Source organism: Carlito syrichta, unplaced genomic scaffold, assembly GCF_000164805.1.
Source record: "Carlito syrichta isolate Samal-C Ts95f unplaced genomic scaffold, Tarsius_syrichta-2.0.1 Scaffold306971, whole genome shotgun sequence".
NCBI classification, from domain to species: Eukaryota; Metazoa; Chordata; class Mammalia; order Primates; family Tarsiidae; genus Carlito; species Carlito syrichta.
Genome location: NW_007251067.1, coordinates 93,377 through 119,085, shown reverse-complemented (window position 1 = coordinate 119,085; position 25,709 = coordinate 93,377). Strand labels below are relative to the sequence as shown.

The window sequence follows — 25,709 nt, the reverse complement described above, 5'->3', positions numbered from 1 at the left end:
CTCTATTTAATTGATGGTGTTCTTAAAATTAACATAAACTCTATGAGCTGAATTCTTTCAGTATTCTACCTCACTGCCTAATTTAGAAATGGAAACATTCTTGATTTGGAGTCTGAGTCTGAATGTTATGGGTCTTGAACATAAAAAACTAAAGACTAAGGATAGCAAGGGTTATCGCAATATCTAGATAGGTAGGAGAGGTCTAATTGCTTTGTATTCTTCCACAAATTTTCTGTTCTTCCTTGAAAGGATACTATTCATAAATCATTCTGTCTCTTTCCCACTTATTTTCTTATTTCAGTTTACTTCCTAAATTATAAAAATATTAAATCTTCACATAAACCTCACAAAGTGGATATTATTTTGTCCCCATTTTACAGATTAAAAAAATTAAAGATAAGAACACATTCAAGGTCAGGTGAGAGCCAAGATTCAAACTCAGTCTGGCGCAAAAGTCTATGCTCTGGTACACTATACCACTTAGCTTTACCCAGAAGACTTGGCTTGGTTGTTTCTTTGCTAGAAGTGTCTTAACAAGGTTATAGGCAAGTACTCTTAGTTGGTTAAGTCGTGAGTCTCTATGCAGATAATGCCATATTTCCAGGTCACTCTGATTTATTAAGTCCCTAAATCCTCTCTTCCAGGGCAGCCCTATACTTCACTGATTAGCTTCCTTCTAAGGCTATTTCCAAAACTTACTTGATAATAAGAATCATCTGGAAATTTGTTTAAAATGTCACTGCTCAAGATTCTGTCCTTAGAGATTCCAATTCAATGGGTCTGATGTCCCAAAAGTTTGTTTTTGTTTTTGTTTTTTTTTTTGAGTTGGGTCTCACTATGTCACTCAGGCTGGAATCCTCATGGCTCACCACAGCTAAAATTTATATTTTTAACAAGTGAGCCAGATGATTCTTCTCATCAGTCAAGTTTAGGGAACACTGCCATAGGAGTTTGAGCCAATGGGAATAAACATTGTTGGTCTTAAGTACTACACACTAAGATGAAATTTCTATAACTGAATTAATCCAGAGCAATCAGTACATATGGCATTAAGTGTTGGTTTTTTTTTTCCAGGAAGAACTGGGGGGTGGGCTGGAATGTCTTCGTGGGTTTCTTCTTTTGAGTGATGACTGTTAGAAAGAATTCTTTAATGGTTGTGCCCTTGAGGGAGTTTCTGCATTGCTCTGGCCATGGAACCACTTACATCAAATAGAAAGTAAGCCATTTTATATAGTTCTTTTAAGTCCTGCCTAAGAGAATTCTGGAGAAGAGTAAAATAAATATAGAGGAAAAAGAAATACACAGATTTCATTCCTTGAAAGCCCCTAAAGCAAACTTCTTGTATAACTAAGAGACAGGGACTCGGGGTTTTCAACTTAAATGTTCATGAATAATATACAGAATTATTTAGGAGAATATTTTATGAGGGATTAAATCAATTTATATAGTCTAATCAGAAAGCAGAAATTATCTTTGACACTCAAAGAACTTAAATGCAAAACTGTTGAAATTCATGATTATCAAACATTGTTTAAGGTTTAAAAAAGATCTCAAACATGCTTAATCTGCTCTGACACTATGTTCACTTCTTGTCAGAAATGAAGTTTCCATCTGAGGTACCACTGAAAGCCAAATTTCAATTGCTGTATTTATGAGTCAGCAGGGGGGAAAGGTAGAAAATAATATTAAAAGACAGTCAAAGGAAGAAAAAGCAAATCAATCCTTTCTGCCCTGTGGACCCATCTGCTTGCCAGGCCTCACTTCTGAGGGAGGCGCTTCAAATCGGTGGCAGAGGCCTACTCAGGCCTAAGATATACATACCTCTTGGTGGGAGTGGGCACTCCAGAGGACATGTGGCTAACCACGGTGTCATTCATATTAGTCAGAGGTCGAGGAGGACTGAAAGAAAAGACATTTACCTTATATTAATAATTATCAACATGACTGGGGAAACATGTAAAAGAGCGATAAGGGCAAAGAAACCAACTATCATTTCTGATAAGTACAGTGGGACCCACAGGGAGTGGAAGTAGAAATCAATACTTCAGGCCCAAGTAAAGTCAATAAGAAGGGGTTCTCTCTTACAAAGCCACAGGACCAGAGAGCTGTGGGGTACCAGGAAAGGCAACTAATTATAAACACACTATTATAGGATGTAACTTCAGTGGTTTTTGTTTTGTAGTCTTAGTATAAAAGAATCTGAATTCTGCTATTTAATTTCTCTACATTTTAGTACAAGATGACTAGGTGTTTGGCATTTGTTGTATAAAGGTCACAACATCAAGGTGCATGCTTTTCCTGAGCTTTGGTGAAAGCTCATTGCCTTGCTCAGACTTATTTGCAAACTTTTTTTTTTCGAATCAGAGTCTTACTCTGTTGCCCAGGCTGGAGTGTAATAGCACGCTCATGGCCATTGCAGTTTTTGACCTACTGGGCTCAGACGATCATTTTGCCTCAGCCTTCCAAGTACTTGGAACTACAGGCGCATGCCACCATGCCCAGCCAATTTTTTTAATTTATTGTAGAGACGAGGTCTCGCCAAGTTGCCCAGGCTGATCTCGAACCCCTGAACTCAGGCAATCCTCTCGCCTCCAACTCTCAAAGTGCTGGGATTACAGGCTCACACCACCACGCCTGGCTAGTTTGCAAATTATTTAATCAAAACAATTAAATTGTTAAATACAAAATTCAAAAATGAGACTCTGGAACAAATAAACTTTTATTAATTTTTTTATAATCAATATTTTTTATTATGATATTGTGGGGTACAGTTAAGGGTTAGGTATACAAATATGCTTCAGGCACCCTTGTTGATAAGAGGTGTCTCCCCGATAATTCTTTACTTAATTATAAAATGAATCCAAATTTTATACCTATGACCTAATTAGAATACTGTTTATAACCTAATCCAAATTTAAATCTGAAGGCAAGCATTTTTGGTAACTTTAGCTGTGGTTTTTTGGACTCAGTCCATCTATTTCTCCCTCTTGTGGGAATCCTGAATGAATGAATCCAAACTTACCCAAAGGAGACTGGCATCTTGCCTTCTAAGTCATTCTGCAACCCCTCTCCCTCCCTGCCAGGTTCAGCTACAAAAGGTCTCTGCCTTGTATCTGGAGCCACATGACTACTGTTAAATATTTCTCCTGGAAAATGTCTCACTTACTCTTTTAAACTGGAAGAAGTAAAGTCAGGCCCCACATAATAATGTTTAGGCCAACGACAAACTGAATATACTAGATTATAATACCTTATTTTTACTGTGCCTTTTCTGTGTTTAGATACCCAAATACTTACCATTGTGTCACAATTGCCACAGTATTCAGTAGAGTAAGAGGTTGTACAAGTTTGTAGCCTAGAAGCAGAAGCAATAGGCCATGCCATATAGCCTAGGTGTACAGTAGGCTCTACCATCTAGGTTTACTTAAGCACACTCTTTCACACAGCAATTAAATTACCTAATGATGCATTTCTTAGAACGTCATTAACGTCATTAAGTGATGTATGTCTGTACTTCTTAGAGATATCTGCCCATCAAAAGCACAAAGGTGAGGCTAAGAAGTCCTTCTCTCATATTTAGGGACTTGGGAACTGCCTCCTGATTTCTCCTTGCCTTTCAAGGCAGAGTTAATTATGTTAAATGTTTTTGGAGAGGTTATACTTTGTAATTCTTGGTGAATATTAAGGGATCATAGCCTTTACTGTTCTGCAGGTTTCATAGTAAACACAAATAAGGCTCAAGGGGAAATATTTCAGGGAGAACCAAGGCACTCAAAAGTTAAAGAGGGATATTTCTCTCTTTGTCTCCATCTATCTATGCTTTTTTCTTTTCTTTTTAAACTAATTTCCCTTCTAAGTTTTTTGTTTTTGTTTCTTTTAATGATTTCCCATTTAATGGAAAAGATCCAAGATGGAAAGCAATTTGCAGGAAACAGATTTTGGTCTCTTGATTTTCAAGTCATGTTACTATGCTTATTTTTCTACATTCCTCCCTTTGTGTGATGAGTCCCTAAGTAAGACATTCAGAATTGAAATATGTCTTTCTAGGCTAGAATTAAATTCCAAGTTATTTATCTGACTATCTGTCTTCCAGACAGATATCCAATTATGCTCCCAAATTTTCAAGGCCATTAATGCTAGTGGCTGTGTTGAGTTATAATCAATTAATCAATTGTTTTAGGTTGACTAATGATGGAAGTGAATACAGAGATTAGTTTAAGTTTAGTACTAAATTTATATTTTGCCTCTGGTTCTCTTAAATCAATTATCCAACTGGAACAAGGAGACAATTACTATGAAAGAGCCAAATCCAGCATAACAGCTTTTTGGTCCTGGAAATAGAATGGACTTTTGCTTCCTTAATATATTATTATTAACAACCCATTTCCAAAATAAGATAAGGGCATTTTCATGTTGCTTTTAGAACTAATACTGTTACCTAGTATATTTTAATATTAAAGATTCTACTGCATTCAATTTCCTTTGTGACATTCTTAGAGGAAAAATGACAATAAAAAAGTTTTTAATTCTTTAAACATGGATCCATGTAATAAAATTTCATGATTGTAAAATTTTGTGGCCGGGCATGGTGGCTCAAGCCTGTAACCTCAGCATTTTGAGAGGCCGAGGCAAGAGGACTGCCTGAGCCCAGGGGTTCAAGACCAGCCTGGGCAACTTGGTGAGACCTCATCTCTACAATATATCAAAAAATCAGCCGGGCATAGTAGTGCATGCCTAGAGTTCCAGCTACTTGGAAGGCAGAGGGATCGCCTGAATCCAGCAGGTCGAGGCTGTGGTGGCCGTAGGCATGCCACTGCACTCCAGCCTGGGGGACAGAGTGAGACTCCAGTTCAGGATAAAATGAACAAAAAACAAGAAGAAGAAGAAAACATTTTGCTTGGTCTGATATCACAAAAGTCTTTATATCATTTCTATCTCTTGGCAGATATCATATTCAATTATAGTAGCATATCTTTTTTTTTTTTTTTTTCAGTTGGAGTCTCACTCTGTCACCCAGGCTGGCGTGCAGTGGCCGCTCCCGGCCACCGCAGCCTCGACCTGCTGGGCTCCGGCGATCCTTCCAAGTAGCCGGAACTACAGGAGTGTGCTACCACACCCGGCTCATTTTTTAAAAATTTATTGTAGAGATGAGGTCACGCCAAGTTGCCCAGGTGGGTCTCAAACAATTCACTCACTTCGGCCTCCCAAAGCATGGGATTACTGGCTGAGCTACCGAGCCCGGCAATAGCAGCATATCAAAGCCTCTTCTCTAATATTCCAAACCAAATAGTAATGATAAACTATAAACTCATTTGTAACTACCCCCAAATGTCATACCCTTTCTGAATTCCTAACATGTTTAGCTAAAGAGACAGGTATGTGCTTACAGTTCAAGATGAAAGAGGCATTTGCAAACTTAAAGGAGGTCTCTACTACAGAATCTCCACTAGAGCCACAGTTCTTTCTGTTAGAAATCTTACATCTATCATCTCACTCTTTTAAGAATCAGTTCACAAAATTATTTTTCTGCCACTTAACTGCAAAGGAATTAGTCAGATTCAGATATAGTTTGTCAGAGTTTCCAACAAATTCTGTAAATCTCCTGGTTAGTTCCAGATGTTGATTCTTTAGGGAAGTGTGGCTCCCAGGTGCACCAGGAGGTAGGAAGGTCAGAGAGCAGGTGCTCCTTCCAAAACAGGGCTCGGACCCATCAGAATCCCTCCATGGAGGCCAGGGAAGACTGAATTTGTTACTTCTTAATCAAAGGGAAAGAGGCACTCTTACTGGGTGCCTACTTATCAAAGATAAGTAAGGCTATCTTTATTTCAATCTAATTATATATAGATGGAGACAAATATGCAAACAGACCATCACAATGCCACATAATGAGTGCAGCAATGCCAGTAAAGTCAGTCTTCTAACGTCTATGGATGGAAGATATGTGCAGAAAAAAAATTCCAGAAAGCTCCAATTCTGTTTAAGTTTTTATAACTTGTATCATTATTGTCTACTTTACACCTGGAAGTATTCTTTTCAGCTATGGCTCTGTCACACAAGAACCGAAACTTGAATTTTCCATGTGCCAAGTACTATGCTGGATCCATGTGAATGTAGTGATGTACAGGCATTGTATTAGTATTCTAGAGATGATTTACAGTATACAGGAGGATACACATAGGTTATCTGCAAATACTATGCCATTTTATATAAGAGACTTGAGCATCCTTGGATTTTGGTATTTGTAGAGGGTCCTGGGACCAATGCCTCATGGATACCAAAGGACAATTCATAGACAAAGTGTCGAGGCATCATAGATGAACAGCAGTTACTCTTGCCTGCAGGAATGAGAGGGGAGAATAGTCAGGGAAGGCCTCAGAGGTGAAGTAACATTGAAAAGAAGAATTTCCCAGATACAGAAAAAAAAAGGTAAGGGCAACCCAGAAAGAAATAATAGGAAAATAGACAGAAATCCAAAAGTATATAGCAGATTGAGTCTAACTTACTTGGTTGGTCTCAAAGGCACCTGAAGGGGAGTAGCTGAAAATGTATCTGGAAGGGTGCAAGATTAGGGCAAGAACACACAAGCTAAGAAATTTAGACTTTATATTGTAGGCAGTGGGAAAAACACTGAATATTCCCAGAATGATATGACTATAGTTGGGTTTTTAAAAGATAACTCTAGAAGCTTGTAGCATATTGTTTGTTTGTTTTTTATTTTTATCAAAAGTGTGCATAGAAATCATCTGGAAAACTTTTTGTAAAATAAGATACCCAAGCTTTACCCTCAGTTTAGTGAATCTAAATTTCTGGAGATGAGGGGATTCCTTCTAAAGCACCCCCATTTAAAAATCATTTATGTAGGATAGATTTGGAAAGAAGGAATGGAAGCAGGAAAACTAGGTAAGAGGTTTTGGCAATTGTCTAGATCAGTGATTATGAGGTGGGACAGTAATAGTAAAGATGGGGGAGAGATACAAGGAAATATATTGTGGAGAAAAGACAGATAAGATATGGTGACTGAATAAGTACATAGGGTTAGGATGTCAAGAATAACTGAGATTTTTACCTCTACTATTGGGCAGATAGTGATACCAATATCCAACCAAGAAACACAAAGCAGAAAACAAGATTTGGTATTGGATTGGTAGGGGTAGACAGACTGAGCAGAAAGATAAGGGTGATTGGGATGTTAGCTTTGAAATTGTTGGGTTTGAAGTGCCATGGCTAAATACAGGTAGTAAGTGGATGTCTAGAAAGCAGCTAGAAATAGAAGAATGGAACCCAGGTGATATGTAAAGTTTGAAAATATTTGAGTGTCATCATTTAAATAGTAACCGTTCATTTGAGTATTCTGGTCACTATAAAGGTTTCTTTATATTTATTGTTTTTAGGTGGAGTAAGAGAGGTTTGGAGAAATATTCAGTAAAAGCATAGCTTAGATTACAGGTACAGAGATTCTGGTTACTAAGTAAACACATCTTCTGTTATAAAGTAAAAATTTAGCTTACTGGTGGAAATTATTTTCATCATTACCAATTCATTCTGGTGATGCTCTGAAATATAGACTAACTTGAAATTAAAGTTTCTACAAAATCTCTCCTAAGGGATTTAAAATCATCTCTAGATATAGATAATGAATAACTTAAAAAATCTTTCATAACAGATTATATACAACTGTATATTTCTTTCATTTATCAAGTATTTGCTGTGTCTCTATAAGGCAGGAAGCACCGTGCTAAAAATTAAAAAGACGAAAGCTTAAGTTTTACAAGAAAAATTTAGAAAAAATAAACATGATGTAGTAAATAAATACCTAATAGAAGAAAAACTGCTATGTGCCAAGGGAAGATACTGAGATCAACTCACCTCATAAAGAAAAATATATTTCCAAAGCATTACAGAATTAAATATAAGTCAGTGTGGTAGTGCGTGTGCCTGCCTATAGTCCCAGCTATTTGGGAGACTGAGGTGAGGCAAGAGGACCATAAGCCCAGGAGTTCAAGGCCAGCCTGGGCAACATATTGAGACCCTATCTCTTAAAAAAAGAAGAGCTAAATATAAGTATTCAACTATATAAATTAGAAGAAGGTTTATGGGTCTATGAGTAGAGTTTTTTTTTTCTTTCTTTCTTTTTTCTTTTTTTTTTGGAGAAAGCAGGAGTTTGTTAAGAAGATAAAAAGCTGCTGGGCTCGGTGGCTCAGCCTGTAATCCCACGCCTTTGGGAGGTTGAGGTGAGTGGATTGCCTGAGCCTGTGGGTTCGAGACCCGCCTGAGCAGCGAGACCTCATCTCTACAATAATCTAAAAATCAGCCGGGCATGGTAGCGCATGCCTGTAATTCCGGCTACTCGGAAGGCTGAGGCGAAAGGATCGCCAGAGCCCAGCAGGTCGAGGCTGTGGTGGCCAGGAGTGGCCACTGCACTTTAGTCTGGGCGACTGAGTGAGACTCCAACTCAAAAAAACAACAACAAAAAAATAACAACAAAAAAAGAAGACAAAAAACTCCCAAGCAGGAGGGGACCTGAAAGAGGGTTGCCCCGAGAGGATTTTCTAAGCTCATAAGCAATGAAAAAATTAGGAAGAAAAAGACCAATGAATTTGATTTGTTAAAAAATACCAGAAAAGAAAGAAACAAATTTGGGGAACTACCTGAACAAATGTGACTCAATATATAAGAGATTGCCTTAATATATAAGAGATTCACACAAATTTATTTTCAAAAACTATTACAATTTCAATTAGATAAATGGGCAAAGTAAAAATACACCTTAAAAAAAAAAAGGAATACAGGCTGGGTGTGGTGGTTCACACCAGTAATCCCAGAACTTTGGGAGGCTGGGGTGATCTGGAAGGAGGAAGGAATGGAAGCAGGAGTTTGAGACCAGCCTAGGGAACACAGCGAGAACTCATCGCTACAAAAGAATAATAAAAGCTTGCCGGGTATGGTGGCACACCTGTAGTCCCAGCTACTGAGGAAGTGGACGCGGAAGGATCACCTGAGCACAGGAGGTCGAGGCTGCGGTGAGCCATGATCATGCTACCGCACTCCTCTTTGGTTATGCCTCCCTGTATTTCCGTGAATTTTTCAACTTAATTTTTCCAGATTCTCACAGGAAAAGGTATTTAATGTAAAAACCGAGTCAAATTTCTAAAGTGAGCCATATTATTTTATTATCATTAAGTAAGCACACTGAAGCTGGGCGCAATGGCTCATGCCTGTCAAGCCAGCACTTTGGGAGGCTAAGGTAGAAGGATTGCTTGAGCCCAGGTGACTGAGTGCCACTGCATTCCAGACTCTAGCAGCCTGAGCATCAGAGTGAGACCCTGACAAAAAAAAAAAAAGCAAGACAAAGAAGAAAGAAAGCACGCTGAGAAGGAAGTATTATATGGATGAACACACACACACACACACACACACACACACACACACACACACAAACACATACACACACACACGGATTGGGGGGGCAGAAGGGAAACTCTCGTATTAATCTTGGAGACTTTTAGTAGTAGACCTTTGAAATGGTTTGAGTAGATCCAAAGTCCTACAACTTCCCAATATCGCTACCACTGCCACTCCTCAAAAAGAAAGTAAAAAACCCATCTCAGACCAGTCTAGATTATCTCCTCTGCTATACTGTAAGCAATCTGTATGATATTTTTATCATTATATTTCAAGTATCTGGCATAGAGGTATGGAGCAGGTACTCAGTACACATGTGATGAGTCAGTACCATGCTGTGGAACATATCTTAGGAGTGTAGTATGTGTAAGAAGTAATCTTTTGGCCGGGGACAGTGGCTCAAGCCTGTAATCCCAGCACTTCAGGAGGCTGAGGCAAGAGGATTGACTGAGTTCAGGGGTTCGAGACCAGCGTGGGCAACTTGGTGATACCTCATCTCTTCAATAAATCAAAAAATAAGCTGGGCATGGTGGTGTGTGCCTGTAGTTACAGCTATTTGGAAGGCTGAGGAGGAAGAATCACTTGAGCCTATCAGGTCGAGGCTGTAGTGGCCATGAGTGTGTCACTGTACTCCAGCCTAGGTGACAGTGAGACTCCAACTAAAAAAAACAAGAAACAACAACAAAAGGTAATCTTTCTATTATATTTAACTGCGGTAAGACTATACTCCAAGAATGGAATAATAACATTAGTAGTTGTTGTATTTGTAGTATTTGCGGCTATAGCAGGACTTCCCCTCCCTTATTGGAGACAGTGTATCTTTCCTATTTAACTCTGTTAATGTCTACTACTTGGTCTGTGTTATTTTTTTCCTTATATTCTACCATCTGTGATTTAGCAAACAGAATCAGCAGAGTGGAAAGTTTCTTTAATGACAATGCAATACTTATTAAGTGCTCGATATGTGTCAGACTCAGTTTAAACATTTTTCATGGATTCACTCATTTAATCCTCACAGCAACCCAATGAGGTAGACATCATCATATTTATTTTACAGATGAAGAAACTGAGACAGAGAGAGAAGGATTTGAACCAAGGCAATATGGCTCTGAGTCTATGTTCTCAATCATAGTGTCTCTACCATCTTTGATTGTTGCACTTTCAGGAAAATGCTTTTTTAAAAAATTCCCCACAATAATGCTTTACATAGGAGGGGACAATTTTAGTTAAATACATTTAATCGCTCTTTAAAATATTTTGTAGCCAGCTCTTTTGCCTTCAATCCTAAATATTTGTGCTCCTTTTGAAATTATCTTCCCTATTCATATGGATCGTACTTTGAAGTCATGCTGCAGATTTCACTATACTTTAATAAAACAAATGCAAACCCCACACTAGAGACTACTTTATTCTTCTACCTATCAACCACACAAGCTTTCCATATTTCTCCAGCAAGCTGTTCTTCTTTTGTTAATTGTAAGTCTGTGTTTTCAGCTTCTTCAGGAGCTTATCCTGGAATCTGCTTCTTCATGGACTTGCTATGCTTATGCAATTTCTCACTTCACTTATCAGAACAATAGTTCCTGGCCAGCCTGGTGGCTCAAGTCTGCAATTCCAGCACTTTGGGAGGTGGAGATGAAAGGATTGCCTTAGCTCAAGGGTTTGAGACCAGCCTGAGCAACATGATGAGACCTTGTTTCTACAATAAATAAATAAAAACTTAGCCAGGCACGGTGGTTCCAGCTACTTGGAAGACTGAGGCAGAAGGATCACCTGAACCCAGTAGGTCAAAGCTGTGGTGGCCATGAGTGTACCACTGCCCTCCAGCCTGGGAGACAGAGTGAGACTCCGACTCAAAATAGCTCCTGAAATCTCAGCATCTCCAGAAGGCCCCTCTGATTACAAGCTCCACTTAAATAAAAAAGGGCCTTAGTACACAAACAAAAACCCATGACTTATTCATGTCTAGCACTGTTAGGGGCTTTGAAAAAACACCAGCTGAAGAGTGTCCCTGCCCATAAAAAGTCTATGATCCAATCAGTCCTCATAATCAATAGACACTTATTAAAATTTTTAGATCAAATCCTACTTGACAATTATTCTTAACCAAAAACATATAAAGCCATTTTTAACAAAGACTACAACCTAATATAATTATTTCATTTGATATAAACAAAGACAAGTATAACAAAAGAATGTGAAAAATCCTAAATTAACAGTTACAGGGTTTGTTGTGTATTTTGCACATATGACTTTCAGAACACGGGGAAGGGTTGGGGAAAGGAGGAAAATGCATAAAAATTTGTTGAGCCTGAGCAATGCATTAGCACTGAGCCAGAGCCTTCAGACATATTATTTGGAGTCTCACTGCTACTCATGATGACATTTCTATTTTACAAATAAAGAAATAAAGGCCAAAAAGGGTGGGGCACGGTAGCTCACACCTGTAATTCCAGCACTTCGCGAGGCCAAGGAGAGAGGACTGCCTGAGCACAGGGGTTTGTGACCAGCCTGGGCAATATGGTGAAACCTTGTCTCTACAATAAATCAAAAAATTAGCCAGTGTGATGGCATGCATCTATAGTTCTAGCTACTTGGAAGGCTGAGGTGAAAGGATTGCCTGAGCCCAGCAGATCGGGGCTGTGGTGGCCGTGAGCATGCCACTGCACTCCAGCCTGGGTAACAGAGTGAGACTACAACTCAAAAATAAATAAATACATACATACATAAGTAAATACATAAATGTCAAGAAGGATAGTGAACATGGTCAAGGTCACATGGTGGAACTAGTATTGAAAACCACTATTTCTGGTTCTTAAGCCACTGTGGATTGAATCCACAAACATCCTCCTAATTCAGGCATCTCTGTCTTATTCAAATTAATTTTTCAGATTAAAGTTCTCAGGGAACAATAAATTACCATGTTTGAGAAACACTACCTAATTCAGGACCACTAGCTTCAAATCTAATGTGAAGTAGTTTAGAAGAAAAAAAAAGGGGAATTTATTAGCACCATAACTAAATGAGAACTAAATTAATGAAGGGCAGGGATGTAGCTGCTTCCAGATTATTGGAATGTCAGCAGAACAGTCACTGTCATCTTCATTTAGATCTCATTTTGGGTCAGATTCTATACTGAGCCCACAGCTTTTTACACTTAAGAAGAAACAGTTGCTACCTAACATCTCATAGCTTCACCACTGAAGAAAAACACCTCCTCCCTCATTCCACTCTGAAAATCCCCAGCAAAGCCTCTGGCCTGGCTTGAGTCATCTGCCCACTCTGCTGAGCAGCAGGCCCCGTGCTGTGACTGATTAGTCCTTCTGAAACATGGTTAGGGCTGAGAGAGGACCAGGTCTCCACAGCAGAGCATTATTCCCAGAAAAAAGAGAAATTGCAGAGCACATCAACAACAAAAATGACTGCTTATGTAAAGATTAACTTCCTCAAAAGAAAAGTGTCATGTGGCAGTGTCCAGGATGCAGGCACTTCAGGGTCCCTACTGTACCACGTTCTAGGCTGAAGGTGGTTATTTGTTTCTCTCTTCTTAGGCATTACCCTCCAAAATTTAGTAGCCTATAGACCTATTCACAGATCCCCAAATGGAAACAATACACCATCTAGAAAAAACCACTTTATCTTTTCATTCTACTATGATGAAGAGGACACACGGGATTGACACTGCTCTGTAACGCTGGCATGCTGAAGCTCTGCTGACATGTTAAGGAGGGCAGGTTGGAAGAGCCTGTTCACTGCTATGATTCTATTCTTCTTTCAAAGAGCACACCACCTCTAGGTAACAGTTACAACAGACAAGGATCACTCTTTATCCTCCTTGAGGAGCATGATGTTTTGCTATTTATTTATTTCTATGTAATGAACCTACCATCTCCTGTTACTTCACTAAGTTCTATGGTTATCTGCCAAAGCACAGGAGTTAAACAAGCAAGAACAGCTTTTGGAAAACCACCAAGTTTAAAAAAAAATACCATATGGTACTACAACTGTAGCACAACTATCATGTTACATATTAACAATGAAGTTTCTCTAACTTCTAGGAAGTACATTTTTTTTACTTTATTAATCATTTGCAGTTAAATAACTTGTTAATGTAAAAAAAAGTCCTATCAACAGACACACATGCCCCAATTTATATTTCTAGCAGTTCAACATAGCCATTTGTGGTATAAGACTTATTTAATGAAATATATCTCAGGAAGGATTTACCACAAACTCATTCTCATACTTTCACCACTAGACAGTGTGTAGCAACATGCAGAGGAAGTCAGGTATCTCTCTAGCTCTAGAAAAGGAAAGAATTGTAAAATGAGACAACTAACAAATTGACTAGCTGATAATATTGCTCAGTTTAGCATCATTATGTTGAAAAAGCAGTCTTATAAGTCAACAGAAATATAATATTTTATTTTTAAAACTTTGTCACAATGCATCTCTCCTTTCTTATTCATTAAACTTAGAGAAGTTGTTTCTGCTTTATATACATGTTTAGACTTGTATTTAAGAAAGATGAGAAAAGATGGCAGCTTAAATGCTTCAAGTTACTGTTCCCAGAGAGATGAATGAAATATGTGACACAATGTCATTTCCTGACCTGTTTACATGGTCATTAAGTGAAAGTTGTTTTCAAAAATGGACACAAATACATTGCTATAGAAGACAGGCTGGCACTCATGTATTTCCACCAGACAGGAAAAGATATAGTGGGTTGCCCCTTTTATAGTAATTCCCTGAGAAGTTCCTTTTATAGTAATTCCCTGGGAAGTTCCAGGGGTATTGCATCCTGCCAAAAATAAACACAATCATCATCAGCCCAAAAGCTTAAGCAAAGAAAAACTATCAAACCTTTACACTCTGTAGCAAATGCTTCTTCTTTCTCTATGGATCTGGCATCTAACGCACTACCCTGCTGTTGTCTCTAAGGAAACAGAACAATCACATGACAAAAGATCTTCTCTATAAGGTAGTCTACCCCCCAGAGCATTTTGGGAAAGAGCAGGTACAAGACAACTCATTAGAAGGCAAACATACATCTCCACCAGCAAGTCCATCAAGCAGTCAAATGCAGCCAATGACAGGAAGGCAGCTGTAGCACACAGAGTAGGTACCACTCCTTGGAAGCTTAAAAATGAGACACACACACTTGCAATAGAATCCAAGTCCTGCGGTAAATCAGTAGTCCAGTTAACCCAGTCAGCAGTTCCATTCTGATGAGGACTTAAGGGAGCACTCCCACCTCCTCTCCAAGGGCCTCTTCTAATTGCCAACTGCTTGATAAGAAAGTAGCCTGCAACTAACTGTGTCTGCCAAGCAATCTAGGTAGGGAGGTAGCAAGTACCAGTAACGCTCTATTTTTTGTTTTGCTGAAGAGGAGTTAACAGGAATGCAAGCAGAGTGAAAAAATAGGACAATGGTGTCTCTCCAATGCATTGATGCAAAGAGCTCCTTAATTCATAAAGGCAGCTCATCACGGGGCAGCTGAAACAAAAGGGCTCTGAAGTGTGAGCTGCTGAGCAAGCTTTGAGACACCTCTAGCAGAACAGTCCTGTGATGACTTTATTTCATCTAGTTAACAATTCTTAAGTTGGTGTTCCCGGTTTTCATCCCAGTTGCCAGTACTGCATTTCAGCCCTCCTTTGGCTAGTGATACTTAAAGAGTATTAAGTTTTCTACTGGTTCATGGGTGTCCAGAGAACCTTTCTATTGTTACTTATTTGATTTCTCATTGCTCTCATCAGGTCACTATTCTGCTCATCAGGTCACCATTAAGCACAGCTCTCATCAGGTCACCATTCTGCTCCCAAATCTCTACCAGTCTCCCAAATTAGGACAGAAATCTTCCTCTGAGCAGGCACTGCCCAGACAGCATAGCCTCAGTCTCCCAGTCTGTTTTAATTTTCATCACTATCTTACACTTCTTAAGTATTCCAGGCTAATATGCCAGTTTGTTCAAACACAAGTCTTGAAATTTTCTGCCATGATAAAATAAAAACAAGACAAAATTATAAAAGCAACACAAGTGTTTATACTAAAAATAGAGGAAGTCAAAATTTATTATTATTTTAAGAGACTTGCTCTGTTGCCCAAGCTGGAGGGTAGTGGCACAATCATAGCTCACTGTAACCTCAAACTCCTGGGCTCAAGGGATCCTCCCACTTCAGTCTCCTGAGTAGCTGGGATCGCAGGTGTGCACCACCACATCTGGCTAATTTTGTTATTCTCTGCAGAAATAGGGTCTCACTATGTTTACCGGCTGTTTTCAAACTTTTGGCCTCATGCAATCCTCCCACCTCAGCCTTCCAAAGCACTGGGATTACAGATGTGAGCGACTGCAATCAGCGCTATTACTTAAATAAATGAAGAGGTGAGAAAAGTCAACAAATCAGACAGCATCATAACTAGTGTTATTGTTAATAGAAACACTTCAATATCAAAAATAAAAGCCTAAAAATAAAATGGATGCATGTGTTAGAATATTTGGCAGAAAATGAAAAAGTTGATTCATATATCATATGATATACCAAAAATGTAATAAAAACAAGTAACAAGCCAGGCTCGGTGGCTCAGTCTGTAATCCCTCGCCTGGGGAGGCTGAGGTGAGTGGATTGCCTGAGTCCGTAGGTTCGAGACCTGCCTGGGCAACTTGGCAAGACCTCATCTCTACAATAAATCAAAAAAATTAGCCGAGCATGGTAGTGCACGCCTGTAGTTCCAGCTACCTGGAAGGCTGAGGCGGAAGGATCACTGGAGTCCAGCAGGTCGAGGCTGCGGTAGCTGGGAGCGGCCACTGCACTCCAGTCTGGGCGACAGAGTGAGACTCCAACTCAGGAAAAAAAAAAAAACACAAGTAACAGTGGGATAATATCTTTCAACGCTACAAACTAAGGAGATACAAGAGGGGCATAGCGAAGAATGTGTGCAATAAAATAATGGGTAAAACTAATTACAAGAAAAACCATTAATATGAGATTGAAATAGCATATTTTTATAATCAAACATACCAAGAGGGAAAAAAGGGCAGTGGAGACTGGAAAGAACACAAGTTTGGGAGAATTGGGTTCTTGCTCCAATTTGGGTCCTAAGCAGATGATGCGACCTGCATGACTCCGGACAATAAAGCCCTTTGTGCCTCAGTTAATTGGTCTGTAAAATGATGAGAGCTAGTTCTAGAGCAGTGATTTTCGCATGTTGCTCTCTGAGCATCTGAGGATGCTACAAGGTGTTTCAGGGACCACAGTGGGCAGCAAGGGGGAACAGACAGGGGTATTAGGCCCCAACCTCATTCCAGCTAGAGTAGTTCCCCTTCTATCTCCATAAGACTTCATATGAACAAACTGTTCCACCGCTTTAAAAATAGGTCTGAAAACCCCTTTCCTGACTATAAAATTTAAATTATAAGTCCCTGCTATATTCACAGTATCCTTCATCCTTATCACAATTTGCAACCACCTATAATCAGTGCTGACTGGTTTCACTCAAGAGCTTATAAGCTTCCGAAGAGCAGGGACTACAGGGTTTGCTTCACCTTTGTATTCACTGTATTCACACTGTGTACCTAAAACCATGACTGGAACACAGTGGGTGCTCAACAAATATTCATTCAATAATGAATAAGTCTCTTTCAAAGCTGAGCTGTTATGATTCCACTTACCATTCTAATCTACTGCAAACAATGTAGTAGTTGAAACCCAAAAGTGCTAATTGGTGAAGGACTCACCTGAACTGAATTTTAAAATGGAAATGATGCTCAGACAGGGAATTCAAAGAAGGTTAGTAGATGACAGGCTATTTGGGATGGCAAAAATTCTTGAGGGGGGAATTTACACTCCTACGGGGAAAAATGAAAAAAGAAAATCTTCAGTGGGAGGAGTAATGATGACTAAGGAGGAGCACACCTGAACACCTGGAGCAAGCGGTACTCCTCAGCTGCACTAAACACAGCAGGCCATTATGCTGTTCAGTCATTCTTGTCATTTAACTTCTGGGGCAAAGAATCTAAAAGAAATGTTAAATGCCCAAAAACATTAGGGTATTTGTCCAGGAGGGTGAGGAGAGGAGGAAACCACACACCATTTCGTTAAAATGTGTATCAAAGTCTCTATTGAAAAGGTCACACAGAGACCTTGAGATACTGAGCCATGACAGTGAACTACAGAGCAGCTAGAAGTAGCCCAGGGACTTCTCTGGTCAACAAGGTGGACTGAGCACATGCTGAGAGCTCACCCTCTTGTACCAAAGAAAAATGATTTAAAAATATAAAAACAGTCCACACACAAGGACTGCAGGCCATTTTTGAGGAGGCTGGAAGAACTTAGCTCTACCCCCAACAAACTCTCCAAAAAACAGAGAAAACAAAGCATCCAAAAAGGTCCTTATAATGAGCATTTTTAACATCCTCACTTTATTATAAGGTTACAATAATCAAAACAGTCTGGTATTGGTAAAAAACAAACAAACAAACAAACAAAAACTGGCATATAGACCAATGGAACAGGACAGAGATTCCAGAAGCAAAACCTCAATTTCTCAGCCAACTCATCTTTGACAAAGCCACTAACAACTACTGGGGAGAGGAGAACTTATTCAGTAAAAGGTGCTGGGAAAACTGGCTGACCACATCCAGAAGAATGAAACAGGACCCCTACCTGTCACCATACACAGAAATGAACTCTAAATGGATCAAAGACATAAACGTAAAACCTCAAACTATAAGAACCTTAGAAAATGCAGGAAACACCCTTATGGAAACTGGAACTGGAAACTAATTCCTGATAAACCCCAAATGCCCAAGCCATAAGAGATAAGACAAGTGGGATCTCAACAAACTGAAAAGCTTCTGCAAAGCAAACGAAACTATCAAGAGAGTGGGGACACAGCCCACAGAACGGGAGAAAGTATTTGCCACTGTTAGTGGGAGTGTAAACTAGTACAGCCTCTGTGGAAAAACACTGTAGTGATTTGGGTTTTTTATTATTATTTATTTTAAATATGTGGGTACAATTCAGGGTTAAGTATACAAATGTTCATTATGCAGGTATATCCTTGTTGATGAGGTGTACTCCCTCCTTCCCTGCCAATCCTGCCCCTGCCCTCCCCTGGCAGTTTCCCACTATTCCCAATCCCTTTCTTATAGTATTATGATAGTTGTTCAAGGTCCACTTATGATTGAGAACATGTGATACTTGGTTCTTTGTTTCTGTGATAGATCACTCAGTATTACAGCTTCTAAGTTCATCCAAGTTGCTGCAAAGTTCATAATTTTGTCCTTCTTTGGGAATCACCACACTGTTTTCCACAGAGGCTGATTCTTAAAAGATCTAAAAACTGATCTTCCATATGGCCCAGCAATTCCCCTTCTGGGAATATACTAATCACCCTATGAAAAAGATACCTGTACATGCATGTTTATTGCAGCATTATTCACAAAAGTAAAAACATGGAACCAATCATGCTGCCCATCGAAAGTGGACTGGATAAAAAAAAAGTGGTACTATATATATGATGGAATATTATGCAGTCATAAGGAAGACACAATTACAAACTTCACAGCAACTTGGATGGATTTAGAGTCTATAATACTCAGTGATCTATCACAGAAACAAAGAACTGAGTACCACTTGTTCTCATTCATAAGTGGACCTGAACAATTATCATAATACTCTAAAAAAGGGATTGGCAGTAGTGGGAATTGCCAGGGAAGGATAGGAGCCACACTTCATCAATAAGGGTAACTGATCTTAAACCAGGTGAAGTGGGAACCAAAGTGAGGCCCAAACTTTACCTGTGCAATGACCACTTGTACATCTAATCCTGAATTGTTCCCCATATCCTTAAAATAAAATTAAAAAATAAAAAGGAAAAACAAAAACAAAATCTCCAGACACCTAGAGAATAAAACAGCATCTATAAAATGTTCTAAAAAACAACCAGAGACTTTAAAAATGAAAGATAATAACTGAGACAAAAAAAAAATACTAAATACAGCTAAAGACTGATGGAACATTAACCAAAAAAACTAGATCCAGATGTTTTAAAGACTGTATAAGGAGACTCCCCAAAAATCTGAAATTAATTTATAAAAAATTGTGTGTTCTTACATGTTTAAACTTCAGTCACCTTCAAAGTTTCTTCATTTGATGTAATATACCTATCGAGACACTTTTCCACTGCTCAAAACAGTTTTTGAACTTGGCAATTTTGATGCCTTTCAGTGCTTTTGCTGTTTTTTGTTTCATATCTTCCACACTGGCAAGACATTTCCCTTTGAAAGCTTAAGATCAGGTGAATAGGGAGGGTGGGGTATGGGGGTTATTCTGTTTTTGTTCCAAAACTGCTAAGCACTCAACGCAGTGTAAGCAGATGCACTGTCATGGTGGAAGAACCAGTCACCTGTTTGCCACAACTTATGACGTTTCTTCCGCACATCATGATGCAACCTTCTCAAAACTTCCAGATAAAAACTTGGGTTGACTATTTGATCCAGAAGAACAAATTCCAAGTGTACTATAAGGGGCCCACGCTCCAAAATATAATTCTGGCTTTTTTTGGGTCCTCCCCTAATATCTCACAGTTCCCGACAGATTTGAAAAGGATTACAGGAGAGGTAATAGCATCTGAATAGATAATGGCTCACAATTTTTTAGAACTTATCAAAGACATGTGCCTCCAGAGATACAGAATCCTGAGTAGTAAAATAAATTAAAATTAAACTAAAGAGAAGCTCAACATAAAAAGTTTATGCACATCTAGATTACAATAAAACTTCAGATTAAAACAATTTTATTTACAATGGCATCAAAAAAATAAAACACCTAGATATAAATTTGACCAAAGTATAAGACCTATATACTTAAAACTACAAGACATAATTGAGTTCATAGCCCAGTAGCCTCCTCAGACCTGCTCTATGCAACCCCAGCTCAGGTGAGGTCTCGCTCTCAAGTCATCTCTCACTCAGGACACTGAAGGATGAGCAGCCTGCAGAGTCACACAGTTGCCCCGTCCTGCAGCCCTTCCCCTCAAGCTGTGACATGGAGAGAGTGACCTCAGCCTTTCTCCTACTGGCAGGCCTTCCCACCTTGGATGCCAATGACTCATCTGACTGGGAAGGCCTGCAGTTGAGTGGCATGATTGTTGGAGGGCTCCTGTGCATCGCTGGAAAAGTTGTGGCCCTGAGTGGCAAATGCAAATGCAAGGGCAATCAGAAGCACAGCCCCTTACCTGAGAAAGCCACCCCACTCATCACTCCAGGCTCTGCCAGTACCTGCTGAGCACAGAACCAGCTTCCAGAGATGTCCCAAAGTCTGACACTGGTCTCCCACCCCACTGCTCCCTTCGATGGAGGCCTTACTCTCCAGGATGGACTTTTTCTCTAAGAGCAGCTGTTAGGTATTTTTCTGATCAGGAAACTGTCCAAAACTCAAATGTAAATTAAATTGATCTCACCGCTCAAAAAAAAAAAGACATAATTGAAAGAAATTAAATAAGACCTAAATAAATGGAAATATATCTCATGTTCATAGACTGGAAGACTTGGAAGACTTAATATTGTTAAGATGGTATTACTCCCCAAATCGATCTACTGATTCAATACAATCCCCATCAAAAGCAAAGCTGCTTTTTTTGCAGACCTTGACTAGCTGATTACAAATTAACATGGAAATGCAAGAGACACAGAAAAGCTAAAATCATCCTCTGAAAGAAGAACAAATTTGAAGAACACATACCTGCCAATTTCAACTTATTTCAAAGTGGACTAGTTTGCTTTATGTTCAAAGTTTCAGAGATATTCATAAATTAGCCATTACTCTCTCTAGTGACACAGAAATCCATAATTAATATCTGAAATTTTGGCTTTGAAAAAGTTTCTAAGCCTAAATACTGCATAAAGGTTGAGTGACACACCACGGTGCCTTCCTAAGTAGCTATCTAACCTGGCACCCCGTCGTGGCCGTGAGTTCACTTTATACTCAACCACTCTGTTTGCATTGTTGGGGTACCCAGAATGAAAGTACAGCCAACAAAAGCACTCTTCCAGTCTCTATACTCTAGGCATTCTCTGTCACAATTTCTCTCCTGTCCCCATTTAAAGGCTAAGGAAAATGATAAATGGATGCATACACAGGAAGCTAAAGAACAATGCTGAAGACCCAGAGCTGGAAGTAACCTTGGTGATGTGTTAGAAGGTGTCTAGGGTACTTTTTGTTTTGAAGGTGATACACTTTTTATCCACTAGAACTCTTCATTTGTAACGTACTCCAGTGTACCCACATCAACAAGACCTTTGGTTCGATTTATTTGGAATCCAAAAGGTTTACATGGTCAAGTTAGCTTTTAGAGTTCCTTTCTTGGGAAAAATCACCTTATATTTGGGGGTTCCTTCTTTTCTTTTTATTTTTGAGTTGGGGTCTCACTTTGTCATGCAGGCTGGAGTGCACTAGCATGATCATGACCCACCACAGTTTCGACCTCCTGGGCTCACGTGATCCTTCTGCTTCAAGTCTTCTGAGTAGCTGGGACTACAGGCACGCATCACCACACCTGGCTAATTTTTAAATTTTTTTGTAGAGACAAGGTCTCACTATGTTGTCCAAGCTGGTCTCAAAATCCTGGGCTCAGTCTATAGCCATATTACTCTAACCATGCCTGATCTCATCAAACTCCTGGACTCATGCAATCCTTGCCTTGGCCTCCCAAAGTGTTGGCATGCTGGTGTTGATTACAGGCATGAGCCATCATGCCCAGTCACTTCGGCTATTTTTAAAAAAGAAAAAAAATCAAAAGCTTGTTGCCAATTGCACCTCTCCTACTTTATCCTATTTCTCTCCTTCCTCCTACTACTACTGATAACATTTAAAGTCACAAAAATTCAGAAATAGAGCTGTATTTCAGTTTCATGATTCCATTTTATGCATCTGTGACATAAGTATTTTTGTCATCACTCAGGGATTTGAGTCAGCACACAGTTCTCCACAGGACATCATCTTTATTTCTACCTAAATTGTTCAGAAACAATTCTTCTGTCTCCAGTGTTCTCAATGGAAAGAAAATGTTGTATACTACTCGATCATAAAAAAGAATGAAATCCTGTCATTTGTAGCAACATGGATGGAACTGGAGATCATTATGTTAAGTGAAATAAGTCAAGCACAGAAAGGCAAATGTCACGTGTTCTAACTCATATGCGAAAGCTAAAAAAGTTGATGCAGTTGGGGTCATATGGGAGGTCGATATTTAGAGCTTTCAGGAATCACCACACTGTTTTCTACAGAGGTTGCACTAGTTTGCACTCCCACCAACAGTGTATAAGTGTTCCCTTTTCACCACACCCTCTCTAGCAACTGTTATTTTTTGAGTTATTGATAATTGCCATTCTGACTGGAGTTAGGTGGTATCTCACTGTGGTTTTGATTTGCATCTCCTTGATGATTAGTGAGGTCGAACATTTCTTCATGTGTCTGTTGGCTGCTCGGATGTCTTCCTTTAAGAAGTGTCTATTCATATCTTTTGCCCACTTTATAATGGGGTTGTTTGTTTTTTTCTTTTCAGCAAGCACGTTTGAGTTCCTTGTAGATCCAAGATGTTAATTAAGCCTTTGTCGGACCTGGAGTTGGCAAATACTTTTTCCCAGTTTGTGGGCTGTCTCCCTGCTCTCTTGATGGTTTCTTTGGCTTTGCAGAAGCTTGTCAGTTTAATGAGGTCCCACTTGTCTATCTTCTCTCCTATGGCCTGTGGGTTTCGGATTTTGTTCAGGAATTGGATGCCAGTTCCAATTTCCATAAGGGTGTGTCCCGCATTTTCTAAGGTTCTTATAGTTTGAGGTTTTACATTTAGGTCTCTAATCCATTTAGAGTTAATTTTTGTGTATGGGGATAGATAGGGGTCTTGTTTGAGTCTTCTGCATGTGGTCAGCCAGTTTTCCCAGCACCATTTACTGAATAGGTTCTCCTCTCCCCAGTGGTGGGAATATACTCTGAAGAACTCAAATCACTCTATGAAAAAGATACCTGCACACGTATGTTTATCGCAGCGTTGTTCACAATAGCAAGAACCTGGAAACAACCATGCTGCCCATCAAAAGAGGACTGGATTAAAAAAATGTGGTACATATACACGATGGAATACTACACAGTCATAAAAAAGAACAAAATCATGAATTTCGCAGCAACCTGGATGGAACTAGAGTCTATAATACTGAGTGACCTCTCACAGAAACAAAGATCGAAGTATCACATGTTCTCACTCATATAATGGACCTTGAACATCCAATGTAATACTATAAGAAAATGACTGATGGTACTGGGAAACTATGGGGGGAAGGGGGATGGGATTAACAGTAGCAAATATCTGTCTGGGCTGGGAAAATACCTCTTATCAACAGGGTGCCTGAATGAAACGTAATTGTACACCTAACCCTTAACTGTACCCCACAAAACCATAATAAAAAATACTGATTAATTATAAAAAAAAAAAAAAGAAATAAGAGGCGTTTTACTGGGGGAAGTTTAAGGTGCCTCTTAGCTTGAAAATGTAATGCCCCAGTGATTTGTTTACTGTGATTTAAAGAGATCTGAAGCTTTGCTAGTGGCTAGTGTTTTCCTGTTAATACATATGAGGACTGACCGGTCTAGGAGACACTGGTTTTTGCAGCAAGTGTAATGCCAACACGGCTGCATTTCTCCTATTACTGAAGCTTGTCCTTTAGAGCTGTGAATGTTATCACCCTGTTTGATTACGACTATCCATACTTACACAGCAAGATACTTCCAACAGTTTTATCTTGGGAGTGCAGTATTTAACATCCCACATGAACATGTAAAAAAAGAAATCCTGAAATATTAGACCATCTATATGGAACAAATTAATGTTTCAATATTTCCCTAGTAAATCTGAAAAATAACATCAAGATGACCTATAGTCATTTTACTTCAAGGTACAAGTGTCATATTGGAAACAAATCCGTTATTGTGATAAATTTCATCCATTTCCCATGGGGGGACCCCTGTTGGTAAGTTTGGAGCCAGTAAGCCAAAGGGGAGTTTTTGCTCATCATTTGATATTAATGAAGCATCTGTTCATTAGATACTATGCAGAAAGGAAATTATATTACCTGAATTCCCCCTCTATAAACTTTTTCTGTTATGGCCTAGCAGCACAGACACAGTATAGTCCTAAAAGCAATGGTATAAGGGAGGACATTGTCATGTATGGTTTAATAAAAACTAAAATGTAAAGTAGTAGCTACTAATATAGTCTTCTAATACATGAAAAAGTGATTTATTTAAAATTGAAGACAGATGGGACAAGATTTTCAATTTCAGTGTTCAAGAGCTATATTTGACTTTTTAATCTATTTAATTAAAAAGTTTATGAGGGAAGAACATCTGTAGAACCATGTTTTTTAGAACTTTTCACACAATGTACTAACCCTTTAAACCTGGATTGGTGGGAAAAGGTGTGGACATTGTAACAAATCTTGTGATAAAAAGGCATGGCTTACTGATGAACTTTGGGAAGCTTATTAATATGTATTGTTTAGAGTATAAAGAGTATAAAGGTGTTTAGTTTAGTTTTATTTTTAATTGTCTGACCACATCTAAATTAACTGTACATGGGGACACAGGTGAAAACCTTACCTGAGGATTATTCACCATTTTATTAGAGCAATACATACATGTATGGGTAGGGGTGTGTGTGTGTGTGTGTGTGTGTGTGTGTGTGTGTGTGTGTATGTGTTTGTGTGTGTGTGTGTTTGGTTTTCCTGTGTTTTGTTGTTTTTTGTTTCTGTTTTGTTTTGCTTTGCTGTTATTCCAGTTTGTTTTGCTGAGTGCATGTGTGTGTGTGTGTGTGTGTGTGTGTGTTTGTGTTGAATTGTTTTTTCCTATGGTTTCTGCTCTTGTTGCTCTGTGTTTTATTCTTCATTTTTTAAAATTTCTGTCGGTCTTATTTCATTCTACTTTTCTCTGTTCTCCTCATTGCAGTTACTGTATCTTGGACTCAGGGGGTACATACACATACCCACGGCACCATCATATAAGGTGGTGGTGGGGAGTGGGTCTCAGGGAGCTCATATCACAATCAGTGAACATTGTGATTTGCAAGTCGTTTCTGAATCCTAGTTCCCCATTCTCCATTTTATTCAGTTCTCAAAACTACAAGAGACAGCACAGTTTCCCATCCACAGCCCTGTTTCAAAACAGAACAAACTCAGAGCCCTGATCAGGGAAGAGTAGAGGGTTGAGCAAACATCAGAAGTGAAAACATCTTCCACTGCCACTGAGTAACGGAAC

At 39.1% G+C, this 25,709-nt stretch overlaps 1 protein-coding gene and 1 pseudogene across 1 annotated transcript in view; one reads left to right on the top strand and one right to left on the bottom strand.

Moving 5' to 3' along the window:
• The window catches only part of LOC103265989 (dystrobrevin beta-like), a 69,896-nt gene extending 54,991 nt beyond the window's left edge, over positions 1 to 14,905 (bottom strand). The window contains exons 1-2 of the mRNA XM_008063631.2: positions 14,564 to 14,905; positions 1,822 to 1,899 (exon numbers count right to left, since the gene is read on the bottom strand). Coding sequence (XP_008061822.1) covers positions 1,822 to 1,877 — 56 coding nt within the window. The 5' untranslated portion in view covers positions 1,878 to 1,899; positions 14,564 to 14,905. The remainder of the gene's footprint in view (positions 1 to 1,821; positions 1,900 to 14,563) is intronic.
• Positions 14,906 to 20,450: 5,545 nt separating this feature from the next.
• Positions 20,451 to 20,690, top strand: LOC103265988 (annotated as a pseudogene).
• The last annotated feature ends 5,019 nt before the right edge of the window (positions 20,691 to 25,709 follow it).